The sequence below is a fragment of the Nannizzia gypsea genome, genomic scaffold (assembly GCF_000150975.2).
Source record: "Nannizzia gypsea CBS 118893 supercont1.6 genomic scaffold, whole genome shotgun sequence".
In the NCBI taxonomy this organism is placed as follows: Eukaryota; Fungi; Ascomycota; class Eurotiomycetes; order Onygenales; family Arthrodermataceae; genus Nannizzia; species Nannizzia gypsea.
Window position 1 is genome coordinate 1585656 of NW_003345196.1, and position 24806 is coordinate 1610461.

The 24806-nt window shown below is 48.4% G+C and overlaps 11 protein-coding genes across 11 annotated transcripts; 7 read left to right on the forward strand and 4 right to left on the reverse strand.

The window, feature by feature from the left end:
* Positions 1-299: 299 nt before the first annotated feature.
* MGYG_07204 (WD40 domain-containing protein) lies at positions 300-1805 on the forward strand (the record flags this gene model as incomplete). Its single annotated transcript, XM_003171157.1, has 2 exons — positions 300-1103; positions 1170-1805. The coding sequence occupies 2 exons, from the start codon at positions 300-302 to the stop codon at positions 1803-1805; spliced, it is 1440 nt and encodes a 479-aa protein (XP_003171205.1).
* A 246-nt stretch (positions 1806-2051) lies between these two features.
* Positions 2052-2729, forward strand: MGYG_07205 (40S ribosomal protein S25; the record flags this gene model as incomplete). The annotated part of the gene is made up of 4 exons (XM_003171158.1): positions 2052-2054; positions 2174-2231; positions 2391-2600; positions 2707-2729. 4 exons carry the CDS (start codon positions 2052-2054, stop codon positions 2727-2729), a joined length of 294 nt encoding a protein of 97 aa, XP_003171206.1.
* Positions 2730-3164: 435 nt separating this feature from the next.
* On the reverse strand, positions 3165-4176 carry MGYG_07206 (hypothetical protein; the record flags this gene model as incomplete). The annotated part of the gene is made up of 3 exons (XM_003171159.1): positions 3165-3716; positions 3784-4095; positions 4150-4176. The coding sequence occupies 3 exons, from the start codon at positions 4174-4176 to the stop codon at positions 3165-3167; spliced, it is 891 nt and encodes a 296-aa protein (XP_003171207.1).
* Positions 4177-4632: 456 nt separating this feature from the next.
* Positions 4633-5965, reverse strand: MGYG_07207 (GTP-binding protein GTR2; the record flags this gene model as incomplete). Its single annotated transcript, XM_003171160.1, has 4 exons — positions 4633-4762; positions 4824-5507; positions 5565-5666; positions 5721-5965. 4 exons carry the CDS (start codon positions 5963-5965, stop codon positions 4633-4635), a joined length of 1161 nt encoding a protein of 386 aa, XP_003171208.1.
* Positions 5966-7448: 1483 nt separating this feature from the next.
* Positions 7449-8842, forward strand: MGYG_07208 (hypothetical protein; the record flags this gene model as incomplete). Its single annotated transcript, XM_003171161.1, has 6 exons — positions 7449-7470; positions 7570-7721; positions 8017-8092; positions 8173-8226; positions 8295-8413; positions 8489-8842. 6 exons carry the CDS (start codon positions 7449-7451, stop codon positions 8840-8842), a joined length of 777 nt encoding a protein of 258 aa, XP_003171209.1.
* Positions 8843-9794: 952 nt separating this feature from the next.
* On the forward strand, positions 9795-11288 carry MGYG_07209 (hypothetical protein; the record flags this gene model as incomplete). The annotated part of the gene is made up of 4 exons (XM_003171162.1): positions 9795-9922; positions 9990-10229; positions 10284-10324; positions 10384-11288. 4 exons carry the CDS (start codon positions 9795-9797, stop codon positions 11286-11288), a joined length of 1314 nt encoding a protein of 437 aa, XP_003171210.1.
* Positions 11289-11797: 509 nt separating this feature from the next.
* MGYG_07210 (hypothetical protein) lies at positions 11798-14881 on the forward strand (the record flags this gene model as incomplete). The annotated part of the gene is made up of 1 exon (XM_003171163.1): positions 11798-14881. One exon carries the CDS (start codon positions 11798-11800, stop codon positions 14879-14881), a length of 3084 nt encoding a protein of 1027 aa, XP_003171211.1.
* Positions 14882-15562: 681 nt separating this feature from the next.
* On the reverse strand, positions 15563-16518 carry MGYG_07211 (NAD dependent epimerase/dehydratase; the record flags this gene model as incomplete). The annotated part of the gene is made up of 2 exons (XM_003171164.1): positions 15563-16140; positions 16251-16518. The coding sequence occupies 2 exons, from the start codon at positions 16516-16518 to the stop codon at positions 15563-15565; spliced, it is 846 nt and encodes a 281-aa protein (XP_003171212.1).
* A 286-nt stretch (positions 16519-16804) lies between these two features.
* On the reverse strand, positions 16805-18207 carry MGYG_07212 (methyltransferase type 11; the record flags this gene model as incomplete). Its single annotated transcript, XM_003171165.1, has 2 exons — positions 16805-17310; positions 17385-18207. 2 exons carry the CDS (start codon positions 18205-18207, stop codon positions 16805-16807), a joined length of 1329 nt encoding a protein of 442 aa, XP_003171213.1.
* A 1682-nt stretch (positions 18208-19889) lies between these two features.
* On the forward strand, positions 19890-21867 carry MGYG_07213 (hypothetical protein; the record flags this gene model as incomplete). The annotated part of the gene is made up of 2 exons (XM_003171166.1): positions 19890-20916; positions 20981-21867. The coding sequence occupies 2 exons, from the start codon at positions 19890-19892 to the stop codon at positions 21865-21867; spliced, it is 1914 nt and encodes a 637-aa protein (XP_003171214.1).
* An 819-nt stretch (positions 21868-22686) lies between these two features.
* On the forward strand, positions 22687-24469 carry MGYG_07214 (hypothetical protein; the record flags this gene model as incomplete). The annotated part of the gene is made up of 2 exons (XM_003171167.1): positions 22687-22888; positions 22952-24469. The coding sequence occupies exons 1-2, from the start codon at positions 22700-22702 to the stop codon at positions 24467-24469; spliced, it is 1707 nt and encodes a 568-aa protein (XP_003171215.1). The 5' UTR covers positions 22687-22699.
* Positions 24470-24806: the final 337 nt, after the last annotated feature.

Genomic DNA, 24806 nt, shown 5'->3' on the forward strand with positions numbered 1-24806 from the left:
CAGGGTTAGTGGTTATTTTTTCTAGCAATTTGTACGGAGTACAACCACCTTCGTTGCTTTAACAACCTAATCTTCTAGGTAGTTTTTGGTGGTTATGACAGCCAAGTTACGTTTGCATTTTTTGAGTTTCCATTCTAACTAAATAAATAACTAAATAGGTAGTTAAATATAACGGACTACTTAACACCAAAATTCAATTGTAAACAATAACAAGACTATCCACTGCCAGGTGCCACTCCAGGCCCTTCGGATATATTAACTACTTAACCGCTCAAGTATTTATAAGTTATAACTCCAACATGCCTTATTCTCTGTCTAACGACGGTCGATATGCTGCCACAACAGCAGACAAGGAGCTAAGAATCCATTCCCTCAAAGGAGACGGGGATATTCGGCCAATCCCCCTGCAAGACTTGATCGGTCCTGTGAAGTATTTACAATGGACTTTTGGAGAGCTTGGAGAGCAGATTTTACCTGGACAAAGCGACAATAATGCCATCGCACCGCGCGTGTTATGCGGAGGGGGAAATAAAATTTTCGTTTATGATGCCGATGACGAAACATGGTCAGCGAAAATAGATGCTGGGGAGAACACGGGACTGGTCCATGTGAACTTCTCTCCATCGGGCAATGAAATTATTGCTATGCCGGAATTTAACACACATTTGACGATATTCTCCCTTCTATCAGGCCATCAGCGAGTTATCAAATGCCCAAAGTTTGCGGGACATTCAACCTATGCATTTCGACCAAGGTCAGGGCACCTTGCGGTATTGACTAAAGGGAATACAGGAGATGTTCTATCATTGCATGAAGTTGGATCCTATGAAGTCATCACGGTTGTGAATCTTCCTACTACGGACGCAAGAGGCCTGAAATGGAGCCCTGATGGTAATTGGATTGCTGTATGGGATACTGCTAGCCAAGGCACTATGGTAGTAATTTACACAGCAGATGGCCAAAGATTTAGGAGCTATGAAGGATCTAGCACTGGAGAAGATGATCACGACTTCGGTGTCAGAACAGTTGAATGGAGTCCTGATTCTCAGCTTTTGGCTATTGGTAGGCATGACGGCACCGTTGAGTTGATAAGTGGAACAGCGGTACGTCTTTTCACTATATGCCACATTGACACTCATCCTAATGCTTACTCTGTTGGAATTTAAAAGTTTGTGCTTATAGCGGTTCTGGGAGATCCAACCACGGAGCCTATTGGACGCGACGTTTATGTTGAACAGGAATCGGGAGTACCAGATATCACAGATTACATGCTGGGCCCAGAATCACCTGTGTTTCCATACACCTACAACCTATCACCCGAGGACCGCATCGTCTCAAACATATCATTCAATCCTACGAGCAGCTCAGCTGTAACTATTGATGAAAGCATGCCAAACATAGCTTGGATGTGGTCTGTTGAGGGCAGCAAGCCGACCTTGACAGGAGCCCTTGTCCACAGCGCCAGCATCAAGCAGCTGTGTTGGAACAACGAAATCCCAGATCTCTTAATGACTGTAAGCGGAGAGGATACCACGCTAACAGTTCATCAATGGCTCTGTGGCAGAAGTCCTCGCGGGGCTGTGGTTCGCAACCTACGCGGACGAGCCGAAGCAGACTGGATCAAGACGGACAAAGAGATGGGTGGTCTCTTCTGGGTTGGAGGGCAGCGAGGGTACGAAATTGGGTATCTCACCAGCACAGGCCCATCAACTCAACTGCATAAAGTGGCCGCCATCGATGACGCTGCGTATCTTCTGCCTTCCTTGGGCGACGCTGATTTTCCTCTCCCAAAGACTGAAAAATAGAGAAAAATAAAGAAAATTGTATAAAAATAATATTAATAATTACATAATAGAATTTTAAAGCAGCACCGATTTAGATTACTAATAATTAAAGCAGCATCTGATCCTTTGGGAGAAGTAGGGCTTAGGGCTCTCTGCTTAGTCATACCCCACTTGGTAAATTTTTGGCGACGTCGAAAAGAAAGACGAAGCTGATTCTTTCCTGTCGCTGATTCTTCTCGTCGACAACGATCCGCAAGTTCATCCAAAATGGTCAGTATTCTTGGTGCTGCTCACCGGAAAGGAAGGCTACGGCTATGCGCATAGCTGTCATGCGACTCCGGTAGCTTTTCCCGACGTTCCGGCAGCGTTGCTAACAACTTGATGTACAGGCACCATCAGCATCCGCCGGCGGCAAGAAGCAAAAGAAGAAGTGGTCAAAGGGAAAGGGTAAGAGATATTCCTATCCAGGATAAGTGGTGCGCTCACCTGCACCCGGTTGTTTGGCGATGTTCGATTGAGAAGATGCGGCGGAACAACGTCATGATGAACCCCGGTGTACAAGGTGTGAAAAGCGGAAGAGGAACGGATAGCTAATGCTCTGGATAGTCAAGGACAAGGCTGTCCACGCCGTCATTCTCGACAAGGCCACCTCTGAGAAGCTCTACAAGGATGTCCAGTCCTACCGATTGATCACCGTCGCAACCCTCGTCGACAGACTAAAGGTCAACGGCTCCCTTGCCCGACAAGCCCTCGCCGACCTCGAGGAGAAGGGCCAGATCAAGAAGGTTGTTGGACACTCTAAGATGAACATCTACAGTATGTCAACACCACTATTATCCGCAGAGTTCCGAGTACTGCGGAACCTGATATTTCGGCTTTTTTACGTGGAGGAATGAGCTAATATTTTCCCTCTTCAATCTAGCCCGTGCCGTTGCCGCCGAGTAAAAAAAAACACATTAGGATATCTTTTCTGTTCTCCTTTTGTATTCCTCTGGCGTTACACCTTACGTTTACTTGACACGGTTCATCATGTAGCGACGACGAGAAATATTATGATGTTTTCTCGTTTTTTTCCTCTTCCATTAGTGCCTGGCCCCTTGCTATCTCGTTGGTTGAAACGAAAATGGGAAAAAGGGAACCTTCCGCATGGTACAAATGAGGCTTAATGTTATTTAATATTCAGCCATCCGAAAATGAAAACGGAATTAGAAAAAGGAAGACCGCTTCAGATACCACGCCAATCAAGCAAAAGTTAACGACTTCTGCGTCTTCTACTACTTTCTCGTGTCAGATATCTCAATATCTTCTGGGACGCTGCCTATAATTCTATACCTTAACATCGATACGGTATATATATATATATATAAGACATAACGCTATTCAGTGGTTTCCCCCCTTCTTCACGCCTGGAGGATATGTAGGCTGGCTCTTAGCTGCTGCTCCTTTCTTCAGCTCCGACCTCTTTGGCCTTGCTGCCTGAGCGCCTGCGCAAAGCTCCCTTTTCTCCACTTTCTCGTCTTCACCATCACGTATCAACTTGCCAACCTCAAAGTACTTATGGCTATCAGCAAAGAAGCTTTGCCAGTGTAAAACCTGCCGCCGAACATTTGCTCGTGCATCTCTTAACTCCTTCTCTCGTCGAATCTTTTTTTGGGCATTGGTCAAGTCCTCATCAGGTACATCTTCGATGGGCATATACATCTCTTCTAACCCGCGCAGGTCGGAGGTCAGGTCTTCTTTGAAACAACCCGATACGAATGCACGGGTTGCATCTCGACCAGAGAAAAAACCATAGCCTCCCCCCGGTCCGTACATTCGTCGGTTTGCAGAGACATCGTATAAGGTATAATTGACGGAGACGTAGACGGGGAGATTGGGGTCTGTGCCATTGTATAGTGATAGTTCGGAGCGAGAGAGGATCAAAGGGCCTTTCTAAATGAGCGATTGCGTTAGTATAATTACTCCTTCAAAAGCAGTTTGCCAGGAATGTGATGCTCACAATGTATCTCAGCAAAACTTGCGGCCTTGTAAACCATGGCCGCTGGTACCCCCATATTATCGAATCGGAAGTAATGTAGTAGGATAAACCTGATGATACAATGATAACCAGGAATATGAACCGTAATATATCGACAAGCCCAATGCTGCTGGGGCTGTCATCTTGCTCTGTCTTCTCATCAGTTGGCTCGACCTGGGCGGCTCCCTCATCTTCTTCATCACTTGTGTTCAATTCCTCCACCACCGCCGTTCTCCTGCCGGGGTATACGCTATCATCGAACTGCTCGAAGCCTTCCGGGGAATAGTTGCTGCTCTTGGGATAACATCAGCTCACGCTTCAGCCTGTAATTGGGGATAGTAATCTTACCCTGACTCTGAAGCGTACATTGGCCATTGCAACACTCAAAAGATTAATAAACACCAGGTATACTCTCTGCCTGGTTTAAAGGAGATATATGGCCAAAAACCCTAAACTGGTTATTCTTTGGGGCTGCAGGTGTTGATGGTGTTGACGTCGAAAATAAATTGTCACCCTGCAGCTGAGCCGCGGTCACATGTAACTACAATGACGCAGATAACAGGTATTTAGATCAATAGAAATTTGGCATTGAATTTAACAACGCAGCAAGAACTACTGGTTTTATGTGGATGAATGTTATAAAGCATGTCTATTTCTTCGGCTTAACCACATGGTAACTAACTGTGTGTGTATACAGCGACCGCTAACTTTCATTAATGACAACTTCGAAGCATTCAATACAGCCTCCCTTACGCAACATTTTTTTTTTGTCTTTCAAGATAGTATGTTGATGCTGAAAACAAATAGCCGCCCAATGCCACCATCTATGGATTACTCATGGTCCCATGTCCTACTAAACACCTCGTTGAGCGCATCTTGAAAGGTCCGGCAATTCATGTCGATGAGCCCTTTCTTCTCTTTTGCGTCCGGGTTCTTGATCACGGAAACAAGGCACAGATATCTATAGAGAGTCAATGTTAGCGAGGTTATTCAGTTGTGAAAAGGCGAGTGTGCTGGCCTACTTGTTCATTTCCATTAAATGGATCATGCATTTATCGTGAAGGATAACATGGCTTTCGGCTTCTGATACTTGAGGCCCCTTAGCCTTTCGGTCAGGGTGGTCCCAGGAGTATAGCTCGCTGATATCGACAATAACGTCAATGTAGTCGGAGCACATCTCGTAGCATGCCATGTCTACTGGCCTTGTGTCAGAGGCAATGTATATCTTGCTAAGGACGTCGAACAAATAAGTTTTCTCCATGCCGGAGTTGTTTGAGAGGATATTGATGAGGTTCTCCAGCGTTGATAACTGAGGAATCAGCTTTTGAATCACCTTGCTGAAGGCCTCAAAAACGGAATAATCGTATATTGATGTTAGATAGTAATGTATTGGTGCATTTTCGTAGCCAGCATCACTTAGCTCGTCAGAGATGCGTTGGACGATGTCTTGAAAAGTATCAGAGCGGTATTCTTCCGAGAGCCCATCTACTTTGTGGATGAAGACTTCAATGTTTATGTGCGGGTAGTACTGCTGGATCATAAGTATGGTTTTGTTCAACCGAGTGACAGCTTCCAGGTAATCGTCCTGGGCATCAATCACCCAAACCAGGGCCCCCAGATTACTAAATAACTCCTCTTGATCAAATGACGGCTCTAGATACTCTAATTGCCCAGGGAAATCCCAGATTTGAAAATCCATAAAGGAGCTATATCCATGTCAGACAAGTGACATTGTGATTTAACATAGCATCGGGTAAACATACTGAATTGCGTCCTTTTGGATACGTGTTGTAGATTCTAAGAAAAGAGTCTCTGTCGGTGGCATTTTGTGAAATACAACACTCTGAATAGAGGACTTTCCGCTTCTGCACGTAACGTATCAGTACGAGGTCACTAAAACAAGGCAAACTGACACAAACCTTCGTAGGCCCATTAATAGAAGACGTGGCCGTGTTTCACGGAATTTTGGGTTGGATATCTGAGCAGGCCGAGCGGCCGCTTGACTCTGGGAGGCATTTGTCTGTAAATTTTCCTCAAGACTTAGCTGCGCTCTAGATTTAATGACTGGGGGGCGACCGTGCAGAAGGGAAGTGTTTGAATAGATAAGACGCTCCTGGCCTTGGTCTATGGTCGGGCGTACCCGTCTGGGTAGTGTGGCTGCCATCATATCATGCAAGATGGGGGCTCAAATATACTCTATGCGAGAAGAAGCGGAACAGGGTATATAGGTGGTAGCCCGTCAGGAGGAAGGAGGATAGGGATATACGGGATCCTGGGAGTACATGAAGGTTTTTTCAACACGACCTTGTGCAGCGCCATAGAAAGGCCGTACACAGCATGACCGCCGTTGTCAAGTGCGATGTATCAAAACAGTCGACAATCTGGAGTGTGAAGGGCTGGAGCTATAGAATGTGGCATCTAGAGGGTATGGAACGTATCCATTCCACCGGATACTCTGACGCAAGTGTGGAGGAAGAAGCAAATGCAGGGCTGAACAAGAGAAGAAATGAAAACCAAAAAAAAAAAAAAAGACGGGAAAAGCCGAGCTGAAAAGGAAGATGGGAGTCTTGCGGGCGAACATCTTAATATAAACCGGTCACGGCAAGATAGAAGATAGTCGTATGGAAACAAGGCCCGATGGCGTCTCCCAGAGCCGCCAATCGTGTTGCATGTCAAAAAAGGGGAGGTGATCATGATCACCATCATCACCAAGGGACGGTACCACGCTGGCTGATTTTCACCTTAACTCCGGGAAACGAAACAATAAGAGAGGACATTTCATATTTGGCGGGCTTGAGACACGCCCTGGACGTCCTTGGGCAGACTAAACCGGGGAAAAGAGAGAGAGCTCCATCGACGGGGAAAAAGGAACGAAAACAAGCCCTCCACCACAAAAAGGGGGCACCGGGTAATATGAAAGAAAAACGAGAAAGAAGAAAATTGGACGAAGAGGAAGAGGGAGAAGGGAGAAGAGCGGTGTCATACCTCCATTGCTGAGTGGTTGACGGGCCTTTTTCGCCTTGCCTTCAGCCTGCGGCTCGACGGCAGGATTCAATAATTCGGCCGACGAGGGCGAGAAAGGCAGAGCGAGCTGAAACCCAAGAGAGCTACAACAAGCGGCTGAAAGACCCTGGATGCTGGTAGTTCGGTATATCTGGTTAACTCACGTCTCGAGACAGGAAGCAGACGCAGGCGCAGAAGAGACACAAAAACACCGGGAACGCACTGCACCTTGATCTGGTCAGATCGAGCTGGGCAGCCTGTATCTCAATCCTCGATAAGCTCTAGCGCTGTGATTAGACGGCTCTATTATTTAATTAACCCAGGCGTTCTTTGGCCGTGGATACGACGTCCCCTGGATAGAATATGAACTGTACGACGCACCAGGGAAGGCAAAAGAAGGCGGCTCCCGTATCGAAAGGCTGGTGGCGTACAAGGCGAAGCGCTGTACGGAGTAGGCGATCCAATAATTGACAGCCAGGCTAATGAGAGACCAGTAAGAATTATAATATCCTGATAAATTAATTATCCTGTTGGTGAAGTAACTAAGACTCTAGTTGTTCTATTATTTGAACGGCCCGTATATAAATCGGGAGAACATGAGATTAGTCACCTATGACTAACTAAACAGAATTGTTTGCTTAACGATGGCTCCTATTGGATGTATTTGTATGTACTATTTATGGCCAATAAGAACTAGAATTGGCTTTGTCTACTTAATTTTATCACTCACTATTCATTGACTGGTTACTGTCCTTACTCAACAAGGCCTGGATGGTGACGTCCTTCCAGCTTCACCCAAGATGCCTCGTCCTATTTATGGCCTCTTGACGAAGGGGAAAAAGGTTCTAATTAACGGCAGACGAGGCCAATACCAAGTCGTAAAAGCATTGAAGCAGAATGTCTTTCAGGCTTCGACCGTGGGGTCAAACACACCATATGAGTGACCCTGGCTGCATTGCCTCCCCGGTTTTGATACTCAGCATATAGTTATTTATACTAACAACAGACTGATCCGAGGGGTCTGATCCCGTCATATACCAAACCGAGGCCAACTGCTATAGCTACCGCTGTGTTGCCGAATTGCCCTACATCAGAGCGATGCATGAAGTCATTGACAATGAGACGGATCGGTGTATTGTTTTTGAGTACTTAGATACTGATCTATGGTCACTGAGGGCGAAGGCACAGGAACTCGGGCAACCCTTTTAATAGGCCACCGCAAGGTTTATCCTCAAGGCTGTAAAGGCCTTCTCAGATATGGATGGGCATTTCACTGCCGTGCATACTGGTATTTGTGAAGAGCGTACATGATTACAACGCGTGAGAATTGATATCAACCCAACAGATATTAACCCTAATCCGTCCTAGTTTCTAAGGCGGAATTATCAAAACCAACAATCAAACTCGGCGATCTTGGAGCAAGTATGCTGCCTATTCCCTGAGAGATGTCATTTTACAAACCATCTACGTACTATTACCTTATCTATTAGTAATTCCTTCCGAGGGCTTTGACCACTGTAGACTACAGGGGGTTGAAATCCGTGCCCCAGAAATTTGGAAGGGAGCGTTACCTACCCCACCCTGCCAGGTGTGGTCTGTTGGTGTGACTGTAGGTCCTATTGAATTATCCGTTTTACCCCGAGTATCCTACCCTACTAACTACTTCTGATATTGACATACATAGTTAACACATTTCTTTGCAAATCGGGTCATTTTTGGGAACTGGGATCAAGATTGTCGTGCTCAGGAGTTTCCCCTTGAAGTGAACAAGTCTGCTTGGGCAATTGGCAATATCATCAAACTCATTGGACCCATAAAACGAGATGAGGACCCTAAATACCAAGCTGAATTTGACCTGGCAGAAATTTTTGTGAAACACGGCCTTGTCAAAGTTGGATCTCTTGAAGAAGAGCTAGCCAAAGTCAATGCTCCAAAGGGTTTTGTTGACTTTATCCACTATATTCTAACTATCGAAGACAAGACACGACCAACGGCAGAACAAGCACTACAGCATCCATGGCTTCAGGGCTTGACGTGAGAGTTGCTGAGCATGAGATGCTCTAGCCCATATACAGCTGAGCCAAAAGAGCGAGCCTACACTCGTAGTCAGCGAGTTGAAGCGTAGAAGCTATATTTTTGACGAAATCTCGCCTACTTACCTTCACATCACTAATTGATACTGTTGGTGAACATTGCATGTTATGCCGATCTTTTATAGTCCTAAGAGTAACTAAAGGATAACTACTTGCCTCGGTTAACTAACCAGTTAGCGTGTTTAGGAGTGTGTGGAGCTAACTAGTTAAATGTTGGCTGACTCAGGCTGGCCAAACCATTAACACGAAGCATACAGACAAAGCGAACACAAGCTGTCTACAGAGCAACAGCTAGGAAGACAGCTAGGAAAAGACACCGGTTCATCAGCCTTACTGGGGGGTTTGCTCATACTCCATCTTCAAAGAAGCCCTATATATATATTAGTCAATAACCGGTCGATATTTCAATACTGACTGGCTCAACAATGACAACGCTTATCCCCCGCGCACCTTACTCCGACGAGGAGCTCCGGCAGCTCTACCCAAAGGATCTCGAACTCCAGCTGGTGCAGATAGTAAGTCTCCAGATCTTCGTCTACTAATTTAGAGCTGATGGACAGTCAGGCTGACCTGGATTTTTTCAGTTTTTACGACATGGTATGACGCTGAGTAGTTACAAGTCCGGCATGATAGGATGATGAACCTGCTTGTTGACCGTATATAAACAGGCGAACGAACTCCCATCGCAAACAGATTTCAGAATGTATGTCTCCTTATTCGCGTTGACATGCGCATCAATTGACTGACTCAATGGGCTGGCAGGCCGGATTACACTCATGTACTTGACTCAGCCCGCTCGGCCCTCCCTCCCTTCCATACTGACCGGCGGTGGATATCTAAACGTTCTATTTTGACGCAGACTGGCCGTACTGCAACATCGCTTCCCGACTAGCTGCCATGGCGGCCTCCAAGCAGGACCTTTCTTCCTGGGACACCTTTCAGTGGAAGAGAAGGATGGAACGCTTCGGGGACGCCGACGAGCCTCTTATTGCTCGCGGGCCAAATGGTGAAGTAGACGGTATATGGTACGTGCTACTTGTATATACAACGATGCAATGGACCACTTTGCTAATATTTCGGGTACATCAACAGCCAGCTCGGAGAGCTTACAGACAAAGGCCGCCAAACTACATTTGAGCTCGGCCAGAGGCTCAGACATCTCTATGTTGAGCGGCTCAGTTTCTTGCCGGAGATTATCTCGAATACGGATAGCATGTACCTCCGCTCGACTCCCGTCCCGCGAGCCCTAGAGTCGTTGCAGAGTGCCTTTTGGGGATTGTACCCATCCAGTGCTAGGACTTCAGACTTTGCTAAGCCGTCCATAATTCTAAGGTCAGCTGCAGAGGAGACTCTATTCCCTAACGAGGGGAGCTGTCACCGGTTCAGGCAGCTGGCCAGGCTCTTTGCCCAGCGTGCCGCTGATAAATGTAACCAACTACTCTGATTTCACGTATTTCTGGCGCACATGTTATACTGACCTGTCTAGGGAACGACTCAGAAGAGATGGCATACCTTAACTCGCTCTGGTCAAAGTGGATGCCAGAAAATTCCCCTCGAGTGGCTGTTGACTCGCTCCCTCGGTTGTCTGGAATCATGGACACCGTTGCGTCCACTTATGCCCACGGGCCAAACACTCGTCTTCCTGCAGAGTTCTATGATCCCAAGGCCCGTGAGATCGCTGATAGGATAGGAGTAGACGAGTGGTTTGCTGGTAGTCAAGAGAGTAGGGAGTACCGCAAACTTGCCATCGGTGCGCTTATGGGAGATGTTGTCGAGAGAATGGTCCATGCCGCTTCCCACAAGGGCTGGAGGCCCATGGCTGCTGCATATCAGCCAGGCGAAGAAAGTCCCTCTGTCAAACTAGCCATGAGTGGCTGCCATGATACCACTCTTGCCTCTATTCTCTCAAGTGTTGGCGCATTCAAGGGCGAGAGATGGCCTCCTTACACCTCGTCGATCGCCGTGGAACTATTCAAAGATGTCTCCGAAAGGGATGTCCCCAGCTCACCGGCTGGAGCAATCCTGGAAGAGTTCTCTAGCCCACCTGCTAAGAAGCCAGCATCTGACAAGCCATCCTTCTTCTCCTTGCTCACAGGTAAGAAGAGCCAGTCCGCTAGCTCATCTGCTGGCTTTGCTCGTACCCCCCAGGCCAAGCAGCCTGCCCTATCAAATCACTACGTCCGCATCCGCTACAACGACAGGCCGGTCACCATCCCAGGTTGTGCAGCAAGCCCTTCCAAACATTTGCCGGGAGACAAGTCATTCTGCACTCTCGAAGCTTTCAAGGAGATTGTTGACAAGTTTACTCCTGCCAACTGGCGACAAGAGTGTGGCTTGAACCTCGACAAGGGCATGTTCCCTGAGGGAGAGCAGCAGCCAGCTGGTTACTAATTATGTACAATTCAGTCTATAGGGCTCCATAGAACATAATATAATGCTGCAATGTTGGATCTTCTTTTATCTCGCCCTTTCGTCTTATCGCTATCGATAAACCTGCTGACTCAGCAGCAGCTTCACCAAAAATGAAAAAAAAAAAAAGACTCCACGAACAGTCGCAAATCTTCGTAACGTCACGACCGAAAATTTGGTTGAAAGTAAAGCTAGTAAATAAAAGTTGATTTGCTGTTTAATCCTAATGCTTTGAATCGCATTTATTGTTCTTGCTATTCGTTGTCACTGCATGATACTACCTTGAGCCGGCATATTGGCTGCTTTACAGAGAGTTCTGGCAAAGGTGAGTCAGTCGCATGCCTCCCCTCTCGCATAAATAGAGGCTTCTGCCTCAGACAGCCTCAGCCATTGAAGGATTCAACATGCTTATACAAGTTTAACAGTGCCAGCTCGAACCTCGTTGGACTCCTGTCTCTGCTACATTCGATTGTCTACTATCGCCAACTCGACTGTTCCACACAACACGCCCAAATAACCTCGATGACTGGGTCCGAAAACGCCGTGGCCATCGCATAAGACAGAACTATTCCTGGATTCTCGAAGATAGGCGCCTGTCCCAGTATTCTTCGGTTAAACAGGAAAGGCCACCACCAGGCGCCGACAGGATGAAGTCGTTTATCCAATTTGTTACGGCCCCAACCTCCGACACGCCTGGTACCACCCTCTTCCTCCACTACGATGATAAGCGGTACTTTTTTGGGAATCTGTCTGAAGGTACGCAGCGAGCCTGCATAGAGAATAATGTCCGGTTGTCGAAGCTTTCGGAGGTTTTCTTGACTGGAAAGACCACTTGGGCTGGCAATGGGGGGATGCTGGGTATGCTTCTGACGTTATCGGATACAATGGCATCTGCATCGGGTGCCATGGTGGAGGCCGAGTCGCGGAAGATCAAGAACCTTGAAGAACGCGCAAAGGCAGCGGTGCGCCAGAGGGATGCTGATGAACTGATGGAGCGGGTAAAACGGCGCAAGTTAGAACTGGAAGCGCTGCCTGAGTTCCATGGCCAGCGGCCGATATCTCTATATGGTGGGCCTAACCTGACCCATACCTTAGCCACTGGAAGGACATTTATCTGCAGGACAGGTGTCCCGATCGAGATTCGCGAATTCGGCAGCCATGGTTGTGAAGAGCGGGATGCAACCATTGACCTCACGAAGCCAGCTTGGTCAGACGATCATATTAAAGTCTGGGCCTTACCTGTATACCCATCTACCTCCCCCAGACTACAGCCAGGAAAGAGGACTTTGGACGACTTTGAAGGAGGGGAGGGAGCTGCAGCTACAAAATCTGCTAGAGAGAAGGATCTAGTAACCAGGCAGAAAATTGTCCTGGACATGTTCAACTCTCAATGGCGTCTAGATACGCTAGTTGAGACGCCTCTAGCGGAAGTGTCTCTTCCAGCTACGCTCTTTATTCGTGATAAAGACACAGGGGAGGTAAAGCCTTATGAAGGGCCAAAGCCTGGTGATGGAGAAGCTCTGCCGAACATCAATGTTCTTGTCCGACAGCCGTGGCCCGGTGCGATGGTTGATTCTTTGCCTGCAACTACCCCCTCAGACTGTGCAGTTTCATATATCATCCGTGGCCATGATTCCAGAGGCAAGTTTGATAGGAAACGAGCCGAGTCTCTGAATATTGCGGACAAGTCAGACTTTAGAAGACTTGCTACCGGAGAAACTGTGATATCAGTAGATGGCAAGACGATTACCCCTGACATGGTCCTTGGAGAGAACAGGCCAGGCAAAGGATTCGCCGTGCTAGAGCTGCCTTCAGTCGACTATATTCAGGCCATTGTCAATCGAAAGGAATGGGAGAATGCTGAAATAATGAAGGGAATGGAAGTCTTTGTTTGGATCCTTGGTCCCGGTGTCGGCGGCCACCCTCTCCTCCAGGAATTCGTGGCGAAGATGTCCAAATACAAACATATTGTCTCATCGCCCGATTACTGCCCAGACAACTACGGCTTCCCAGCAGTGTCTAACGCTACTGTTGAATTTTCAGCTATCGATGCTGACCGCTACCAGAAGACAATCTGCAATAACAAGGCAATGTCGCCCGTCAATGACTTTGTTGCAACAGACACTAAAACCTCCATCTCCATTGCCCGGCCTAACCTGACAATTGATCTCGAGCCTAGCGTTAAGCTTACAACTAGCTCAGCGCTGCCCCCGAAGCCGATTAAGATGTCACGGAGAAACAGCTACTCTAGAGTTATGGGCGAGATACTCTCTCAGCCAGGGGTACAAAAGAGGATTGAGAAGCTAAAGGAAAGCATTCCCAACGGGGATGCTGAAATAATCGCCCTTGGAACCGGCTCGTCCTGTCCGTCCCGGTACAGAAACGTATCCGGGACATTTTTGCGAGTCCCAGGCCATGGTAACTACCTGTTTGACGCAGGTGAAGGTACCCTCGGCCAGCTGAAGCGTACTTTTGGACCCGAGGAACTGAAAGACGTTCTTCGTGATCTCAAAGTTATCTGGATCAGTCATTTGCATGCAGACCATCATCTAGGAACTGTCTCAGTTATTAAAGCCTGGCACGAAGCTGTTTACGGAAATTTGCCTAGCACGGCCTCCTACATGGACATTACTGAGGAGGATGTACCTAAGATGCTAAGCGAGAAGAGACTCTACGTTGTCTCGGCCCAGCATATGCTGCAGTGGATGGCCGAGTACACAAATGTCGAAAACTACGGATATGATAAAGTCGTCCCCCTATCTGCCTCCTCTTTTGAACATCCCGACGGTAAGATAGATTATACGTATACTATCCATCGCCGCCAGAGGAACGGTGCCGCCATCTCAGACAAGGATGGGAAACACCTTGGAACACGGCTGAAATTCGATGACGCGAATTCTCCTGTCACAAAGCTGCTAAAACAAGGCACTGGACTAGATGCCATTCTCACGACTCCGGTATCCCACTGCCAGGGTGCAAAGGCAGTATCTCTTGTCTTTCCAACAGGATTCAAAGTTTCGTACTCGGGAGACTGTCGCCCATCAACTCGCTTCATCGACATTGGCCGTGGCTCGACCGTTCTGATTCATGAAGCTACCTTTGACGACAACATGATATCTGACGCAGTTGCTAAGCGCCACTCAACCGTAAGCGAAGCCATGACGGTTGGTCTCAGGATGGAAGCCAAAGTTATTGTCATGACACACTTTAGTCAGCGGTATCGAAAGATGCCTGACATTGCGAATGCAAAGGAAGTACATATACAGCCACCGAAGGGATGGAACAATAGGGGAAATAATGCAGCGGATAAGAAACCACGTCAAGCTCCATCGGTTGTCCGTGATATTCCTACCTCAGAGGATGTAGAGGAAGACTACACAATGGCTGAGGGTGCAGCAGGGAAAACATCTCGCCCAGCATCCCGCTCTAGGCCAAAAAGCCCGTCTTCTTCCGCCAACAATCCTCCTATCGTGCTTGCATTTGACCATATGAGATTGCGTGTGGCAGACGCCATACAGGCAGAAGCCCACCAGCCTCTCCTGACCAAATTCCTCGAAACCACATCGGACGAATGATGCAGGTCTTTCCCGCTTCCTTCCTTATCTGTCTACCTATTTATCTATATGTTTGATTTTCTGCATTCCTTGAGCGGGCCAGCACTTCTCTTGTGTACAATACATACCTACATCTTCTCAGAATTATCCTTTGCATATCATGGAACGGAGATGTACAGCGCATCTCCGCTCATAATTTCAATCTCGCTCCCGGCGTTTGAGCCATTGTATAAACCTATATTCCTCATACCAATGGTCTTAGCTGTATGAAACAGGTCTACCCGCGCGGTGTTTACCCCGAGCTGGGCACTGTTGCGTCTATTTTTATGGAATCAAGGGGTAAAACACTATCGTCACAGCCACAATCCCATGGATACCTAGACAATTAAACATGCTGGATCAATCTATTTTCTCAGCTTTGTTTAATGCCCAGAAATAACGTGGACCAGTCTCCATCGACTCCAGTAAGATACAGTGTCTCCATCGGCATCTAGAACATGGCCAGCTGTGCACTTAAAGATACTTGCTCCCTATGCTGGGCCTCGTCCGGCGAACCGCCGACAGCAGGACAGCAGCCCGGCTCCTACTATCGGGTAGTGATAGTGATGTATATGTCCAATACCCAGTACTCTGTTCAGCATGACAATTCTTTGTATTTCTGATGTCCACTATTCATATTTATCACCAGTAAACCAGTGTCCACTAAGCAAGAGACTCCCTGAACCTCTCACGCATAGCCTCGAGATCTTCCCCCTCAAAGCAGCAAAGACCCGACCTCCCAACCTTATCAACGGCCTCCTTAACCGGCGTCTGGCCACTGATCAAATCCTGGTAACCCTTCACGTTCGAGCAAGCCAACACCTCGTCAGCCACAAGAGCTACGTCTTCACGCGGAATCGGCACTCGGTCTCCTGTCCCCGTACGTCCGAACTCAACTTTACCCGTCGCAGGCTCGTCAGAGAGCGTGGTAGGGCGCAAATTGATTGCTTGGAAGTTACTATCTCCGTGCTTCTCCCTGCGCTGCGCTGCCATGACGGAGAAGTACTCGTCTGCATCAAGCTTGGCCTTGTAGTAATCCGGCAGTGCAGCCTTGATGCGGTCTACCGATTCCCAGTCTGCAGATGACCACCAAGGAGCGGGCTTGCGCCGGCTACCGATGTGCGAGATCAGTAGGAACTTGGAGATGCTGTTGGGGCCAGCCATGATGGCGTGGATGAAGTGTTTTGCAGCATCTTGGTCGATGGCGTAGGTACGGTCGACGGGGCCTTTGCCGCCGGCTCCTGCAAGCAGGTTAGTATGTAGTTACCATATTTATGCATAGCATAGCATATGGGGCCGGCGTATGGAGGGTGAGAAGGTTAGTTATAGTTAGTTAGGGGAGATTCCGTACCAGCAGCCCAGACGACATAGTCTGGTTTAGTAGCGGCTATGACGCCCGCAGCATCATCGCTGCTCTTGATCTTCTCCAGGTCAGCGAGCGAGATGCTTACTTTGCCTGCTTTGCCATCGTCGCTTTTGTTGAACTTGAGGATATCAGCTTCATGCTTGGGGTCACGGACGGCGCTGATCACATCCCAGCCGCGGGCGAGCAGGAGGGGAGTCAGGAAGAGGGCGATCTTGCCATGACCGCCGAGAAGGAGTACGCGAGGAACAGACATGTTTGCTTTGTCTAGTGTATTTTCAATTTCTTAAACTGTGAGCCTTTTTATCTTGGAATTATACGTATATATTGATTAATAGCTAGCCAGCTAGTTGTGTGGTTATTTATTATATCACAATGGGTGGTCTGATTATTGAGTCGCTGTGTTTACTTGTTCTAAATGACGAAATGTCCGCCACATTAAGGAAAGGGATCAGCAGCTGGGGGGTCGGATGTTTCTTTGATGGCTTCCCGGATTAGACCATACGGATTGCTAATTACTTTAAACATCATGCTGGCTTGACCTAAGTGGCTGGCCGTGCAACCAACATGACAGATTGGTTGCCAACATCATGCGGAGTCTCCTTGAAGAGGGCCTCCATTCTAGAGACAAGAGCGTCCTTGATACTCTGCAAGTCGGCCTCATTGCTATAGAACATGTCTGCAATCAAGGTAGCAGCACCCTTGCATCGAGCAGACAGATCCTCCTCTGGGAAGCGACATGCACTATCACTAATGTGAATTAGTTCCTGACTACCAAAGCCGTTTGTCTTTAGGATCTCGGCAGCTCGCTGGAGGATGAGTCCGTGGTGCGTCGGGGCTTTGTTGCTGCTGAGGTTGGCGTGTTTGAGGATATCGTTGTCTGGAGCAGCCTGGATGACTACTATCTTGCCGGTTGCCTTCATGGCCTTCTGAAGCGACTCTGTAATGCCTTCCAGGCCATCGAGAACTCGGGACAGGACGATGCAGTCGAACTTGCTGGAAGCTTCCTTGGTGCTAAATGGGAACGAATCACTGCGGTTCATCGGGTCTGAAAATACAAAGCTGTCTTAGCTGTAGTTCAGGGCGCGGAGGTAGAAGGGTTAGAGCAAGAAAGAATATTACCAATAGTGAGAATGTTGGTGTTGTTTCCAATTACACCCGCCAGAGCCTTTGGTTCGACATCATTGAGCCTTTCCATGAAAGACTTGTATGCCTCCTTATTTACAGAGTACGCCCCACGCACTTTATCAGGGTAAGGATAGGGCCCCATAAGCGGATGGTTATCTCCTCGTTGCACTGTGATAAAGTGGTGATGGGCAACCTTGAGCTTTGGATCCGCAGGCTGGAAGTCATATTTGGTAGCATGGAACCCAACGAATCCGGCAGCAGCCAGGTACTCTTCCCATTTCTCGCCGGACAATGCCGTCAGGGGTACATCTTGGGATAAGAACTGGCAGTCAGCAAGATCGATGATGCCCTGGCTATCCGGCTTGGCTCCCCTGTCCACTAGATCGTAGCTGTATATAGTAGTGATGAAGAGGCGGCCTCCCTCCTTCAGCCAGTCGGCAAACTTGAACAGCATCGAGTAGCATTCACGATGAGAAACGTGGAATAACGAGAGGACGGCAAAGACGGCGTCGAACTTTTGCTCGGGGTGAAACTTGGTCATGTCCGCCTTGATGAACGTCGCGGAGGGGAACCGCTTCTTGCACATCTCTACCATTTCAGTCGACAGGTCTATGCCTGTAACATCAAGCTCGGCCGCGCAGAGGGCTTCGGCTATGGGACGCCCCGTACCGCAGCCCACGTCTAGCACTTTTGCATGGTCGGGGAGCTTCGAGGCAGCTTCGCGGACAAAGGCCTTAAGGCCCTCATTGTTATGGTAGTTGTTCTCATAGTCGAGGAAGAACTGGTCATAGAATGACTCTGTGGCCTGATGGGACATGCTGGCTAGCTGTAGTCGTTATAGATATCTATATAAGGTGGGAGTAGAACTTTGAAACGAGAACAAAGCGAAATCCGAATACAACGAAATCCGAGAGGATATAAAAAAAGGGGGCGTGCGCTGGCCGACGGGCGAGGGGAACTTGAGGTAAGTAGTGGACGTATGAATGTACATATGGATGAATGGAGGATACCATGCAGCCAGCAAGGGTGCCAGCGAATAGGGAAGCAGCCAGGTGGGATGAAAACTTGGTCTGGCTTTCTGCATCGACTGTCAATTCCATAGAGTCGCTCGGTTATTGGTAGTCATGCCACATTAGCGAGATCAGTTTCGCACATTGTATTATAAAAAGTGCTCTCTACGGAGTACCTGGGTATATGGAAGTATACGCGTACTAGCGCGAGCAAAGGAAGCCCCTTTTGCTCTATGGCAGGCAGGTAGGCATGCCACACTCATCATCGCATGCTGAGTACAGCCATAAAGCATCTGGCTTCTCACTGTATAATTACTGCATATGCAGACTCGGTCTCCAGTGGTATCAGCCCAAGGGGTATAGATAGTCAGTACCAATCAAAGTACGGAAGTACTGGTTGGGCATCAGCTGTGGGATAGTTATGGGCTGTTTCTCATCCGCCGTGGTGTTATATGCTTCCATACCCGCCATCACCATCATCACCATCTCCACCACTGCATGTCTTATCTCCCTCTCCATCTTCTTCTTGCATCTTAATGCTGCATATCATCGCCGTCGTCCTGCATCTTGCCTTGTTCCCTGTCGTCTCCTGGTCGACCCCGTCCTCCATCCGCTGGTTTGTCATCATCTTCACGTGATATTTTATCTTATATAATCATGTTTATACACGTGACTTGCTTATTTCCTGTCTCAGTCAATCAAAGGACGTAATTGCTTAATCACGTGACATATCTATGCCCCAAAGCGGAAATGGATGCACAGCCGCCTTTTTCGCTTCCTCCTGGCGCCTTGCCGGCCCACTCCGGGTGTGTCAGAGTTGCATGAGAGGGAGATCCTTTCAGGATGTTCTCTGCAAGGCCTTCACCTGACTCACTCACCCACAGTGTCGTCCTCTACTCAATGGAACATGTACCACCTCACACTCCATTCCGATGGCTTGATGCCGTCTACCGCGGTAGTGTTTCATAGATAGCTACTACTACTTTGCCCGTCAACGGAAATAGTGCTGTGGTATTTATCTGGTAATAATGAATACAAGGAAGTCTATAATTAGGTTCCCAATAGTACCGGTAGGTGGAACGGGAGGGCGAGGCAGCGCCGTCATTGGCCAGATGGCCGGCGGGTCCAGGGGCTGGCGGGGGAAAGGAGGCGAAGTCGTGCCAAGCGTATAATACGGGCGTTACAGGACGGTACGCACGATACACAGGCAGCCAAAGAAGGAAAACGCGTGTCCCAGCTAGGAAGGCTTGGCGCTTAACCTCTTTCTTCGCTGGCTCCTTCCTTCTTTTCTCCTTATCTCAACCTCGTCGACTCTCTCGACGTCAAACATCAACATCAGCAACATCATCACCACCATCAACAACGCCAACCACCAGCTCTTTCCATCATCACCGTCATCTCCACCGCCCCTACCACACTTGACACAAGACGCTGGCACAGGAAAAAAAGGGACCATAAGGCTCGACGATTGGCTGCAAGAACCGTCATCATGGCCGCGATGGGAGAACTGCTGCCGACGCTCTCGCCTCTCGCGAGCCAGCAGCAGTCCTACGACGTCGCCGCAGACATGGACTCCTTCCTCAACCTCGAGCCGGCCATGTATCCCTCGCCCTCCGTCTCGCCTGCCAGTTCAGACAGCAAGACTGCCAGCAAGCATGGCTTCGTCCAGCACCAGCAGCAACAACCTCAGCAGCAACAGCACCAGCACCAGCAGCAATCACCTCAGCAGCCGCAGTATACCGCCCCAAGTCATCAGTACACCCACTACACACAACAGACTGGTCTACCTCCAGGTGGTCTCGCCAACACCATGGCCCTAAACAACTATGGCTTCGACCCCATGGGCATGGTGCATCCTGTTGACGGCGTCTACGGCCGAATGGGGCAGCCGATGCATTCGTTATCTGCCCTGCCACTGAAGGATTCGACTGAAATGGACCTCGATGAGAACCTTGCCGACTCCGAAGCCTACATTATGCCCGCTCAGGCTACCAAGACTCAGTTTGTCGACCCCAGTGCACTCGGTGCGCAGGAGATGCCTGTTACTGGCACTCCAAACCAGGCTAGGCGTGTCTATCCTGGTATCCATCAGCAACAGGCCGCCAGAGCCAAGGCTGCCCTTCAGCAGAGACAAGAGATGCTCCAACGTCAGCAGCAGCAGCAGCAGCAGCAACAACAGCAACAGCAACAGCAACATCAGTCACCACAACAGAGACAGACTCCTGAGGTTAGTCAGAGTCGGCCTCAGACTAAATTCAACCGCAACACAGACCCTCTCGTGCAGGAGAGGATATCCCGTCTACTCCAGCAAATGAGACAGAATAGTGTCAGCAGCCAGGAAGAGACTGAACAGACCAACGCCCTTCCTCAACCTACCAAGTACAAGAAGGACGAGCAAGATATGGATGAAGATGAGCGATTACTTGCCAGTGAAGAGGGGAAGAAACTCAGCAGCAAGGAACGACGACAACTCCGTAACAAAGTCTCTGCCCGAGCTTTCCGATCAAGACGAAAAGGTTAGTCCAGTCTTCCACCTCCTGTCGGTTGTAGTTCTCCTTCATCGCTAACTCGGCTCAATAGAGTACATTGGCCAGCTTGAAGGCGAGGTTGCTGCCAAGACTAACGAGGCGAACGAGCTCCGCCAGAAGAACAATGCCCTCGCTCTTGAGAACGCTAGACTCACCGATTTCACTCGCATGCTTCTCTCCTCCTCTCACTTTGCGCCTTTTCTCAACGAACTAAGCGCCAATGGTCTTCCACCAAACCTAGGTGCTCAGCCCCAGCCTCAGGCCCAAACTCAGACCACTCCAGCACCCCAACTTCCAAGTCAGCCCACCGTAACCAAGGAAGACGGCATCGAACAGCCCCACCAAGAGGTATCAGTACCAAACTTGCAGACCGGCCTTCCAGTTGTCCCCGAACAGACCTTCGACTTTGCTTCTATTGACCTCAATGACCAAGGCTGGAACTCGGGTATTGACTTCAACTTCACCAACCCATCCGTCTTTGCCGTTGTTGATGTTCCTGTCGGGCCGTCTCTAGACATGGAGGCAATCACCGGCAAAAGCTCCAATTCTGTCGGCCCTCTTCCCTCTGATGAAACCAAAGATGTCGTTCCTTCTATCGATGCTAGATCTTATGGCATCGAGAATCTGGACGCTACTAAGATAGAAGCCTCCGTCCCCGTCGCTGCTGCTGACCTCGACATTGACGAGAGTGACCCTTGCTTTGCCCTCTACCTTGACCAGCCATGCACTCCACCCGCTTCCAAGCAAACCTCCGACAAGGTATTCACCGGCGTGAAACTCGACGACATTTCTTCCCACATTGACCTTGTTGTCGAAGGCTCAACAAATAGCACGTCCGATAAAGTCAGCACTGCCGCAAAACGTGACTTGGAAAGATTCTGCTCTAAGATGGAAGTTTCCTTCCGTTATATCTCCCAAGTTACCTCTCACTTCGAGTAACTTTTTTGGTTATTGACATTGGTATATCTATATATATCAACTACTGACCTCTTTCACTTTTATGCCCGCTACGAATTTTTTCACCATTACTTGCTTCGTCTGACTGTACCTACCATTACTTCACTGACATATACACCGCTCGTCCTCTCTCGTTCTACCTATCTTCCCTTTTCTGTTCTTTCCTTTTTTTGTTGCCTCGGCTAATATAGAATAGCATTCCCTCCTGTCGCTTCGTTTTAAATCTCTTCCCTTTGTCTGGTCAAATTGGCGTTTTTATCTTGTTCAGTGACTTGGCTTTTCAACGCTTGTCTTGTCTCTTTTAGTCAAAACGGTCTGTCTTCGAGACCCTGAAATCTTGCTTTACTTTTTGACTTTTTTTTTGGTCGGTTTGGTTCTCTAATGGGGCTGATGTGGGTGGATCCTGCATACAGCCAGTCGGTTTCTTGAGATAGTGAACAATCAACATCAATATCCCTACTTGAACATGATCCTCCCATATCCGCATATCGATATTCAGGGGGTTTGTCGCCTTACATAAGTAATTTTTTTATCTAAGCTTATCATTAAACTCTAAAATATTTTATGTCTTGGCACCAGAATATCTTTTTCCGTCTTGCTTGCAACGAAGCACGAAGGGAACCACCGCTGCATGACAATTGCGACTGGGAGAGTCACCTCAAGCGCCATCTATGTCTCGTCACCTTGCACCACTATCCGATCCGTCGCAATCCTGAAATTCATTCGACTCTGCTTCTGGCGGCGCGCCTTGCTGCAGAAGCCAGCGATTACCCTCCCCCAGCTCCCTCTCCACCACCGGACAAAAATAGCAGTTATGTCGAGCACAAACGCAAACACAGCCGACGTCAGCGTCGTGTCGGACTCGAAACCCCCCGAGATAATGCAGGCAGTTAATGAAATAAAGCCTGAACTGTCGAAGAAAAAACTACATGGTCGTGAATTCTATGAGAGCATAGGTTGTCCAAAAATGATCGTTGCGCCCATGGTGGATAGATCTGAATTTGTACGTTTCAATCACCTAAAATTACCAGAGCGTTTACTGATAATGTCATGGTAATTGCTACAGGCATGGCGAATGCTCACTCGTTCGTTCACGGGGGAGGAAAGCTCCCCTCCCATCCTTGCCTACTCACCTATGTTCCACGCTCGGTTCTTCAACGAGGCACCTGCTTACCGCACACAACACTTTGAACCCATTCGTCAGACCAAGGCCGGTACTGATGAAGCGACAGCAGAGGCATACCTCGATGGGAATCCGAAGTATGACAGGCCGTTCATCGTTCAATTTTGTGCCAACAATCCAGATGAATTACTCAAAGCTGCACGCCATGTTGAAGAGCACTGCGATGCGGTTGACCTGAACCTTGGGTGTCCCCAGGGTATCGCGAAGAAAGGCCACTACGGTGCATTTCTGCAGGAGGACCCAGACCTGATATACAAACTTATTAACAAGTTACATACTGAACTCTCGATACCTGTGACAGCCAAGTTTCGAATTCTTGAAACAAAGGAGAAAACGCTCGAGTATGCTCGTATGATAATTTCCGCTGGCGCGAGCATTCTATCCGTGCATGGCAGGAGGAGGGAGCAGAAAGGTCATAATACTGGCGTGGCGAATTGGGAATATATTCGATACCTGCGAGATAATTTGCCGCCTGAAACTGTGATCTTCGCGAACGGGAATATTTTGAATCATGATGATCTTAGTCGGTGCTTGGAGGCTACGGGGGCAGACGGCGTAATGAGTGCTGAAGGCAATCTTTCGGATCCTACTATCTTCTCGACACCTCCGGCTCTAGGGGAGGAAGGGAGGATGTATTGGCGTGGTCGTGACGGAAGAGGAGGATTCAGACTTGACTTTGTGCTCCGGCGGTACATGGATATCATTTATAAATATGTTCTCGAGCAGGAACCTCCGCAGAGAGCACCGCTCTATCATCCAGATGACGAGCCTAGGGCGGGATCAAACGGTGAGACTCGTGCCGATGAAGCTGTTGAGGACGAAAGTGAACAGCCGCCTAGGAAGAAACAGAAGCAAGGGAAACGTGTGAAGAGAACTCCTTCAACCAATTTATCTTCCATGCAGGGCCATTTATTCCAACTCCTTCGACACCTCGTCTCGCACCGAACAGATATCCGCGATGCTCTTGCACGATGTCATGGAGGAGACATGCCTAATTTCGAAAAAGTAGTCGAACTAGTCGACCAGGCTGTGAAGCAAGGCATGCAGGAATATGAGCAAAACCCGAATTGGAAACACGTTGCTCCCGCCTCAAAACCTGGAGTGGTCAAATCAGATGAATCGAAGGCTACGATGGAGAAGTATCAGAGGCCCTGGTGGGTGTGTCAGCCATTCATACGACCGCTACCTGAAGAAGCGCTGCAGATTGGATCATTGCAGTTGAAGAAGAAGGATAAGCTTGCTGAAGAAGCACAGCTTGTTAACAACAAGGTCAATACTGTTACGGAGGACCAAGTAAATGGAAATGGAAATGGAACACCCATTAATAGTCTCGAGCCTGCTAATGGCAATAGAGAGAGGAGTAGTGTTACCATCACTCCTGATCCGTTGGTCAGTGGTTAGTTGAGGATATCAAACAAACCCTTTAGCTAGTGAGTTCTTATTAACTACAAGTTACCATCTGCGTGACGTCAACTAAATGAGCAGTTAACTAGCATATGAAATAGAATATAGAATAGAGATTCTAAGATACCTAACTAAGATTGTCCCCTTACTGTACGGAATACTAGTCAAACGGGATAACTACTCCGTACGGAGTACTGACGTAAATATAGTTAGTAACTACCTGTGTTAGTTAACTAGTCAGCAACATCCTAGAAATACCCGAAACTGTGATCACAGCACTGGCGCAAAACACACACACTTCCCTTAAAACTGTTTAAAGCCGTGGTTTCTTCGA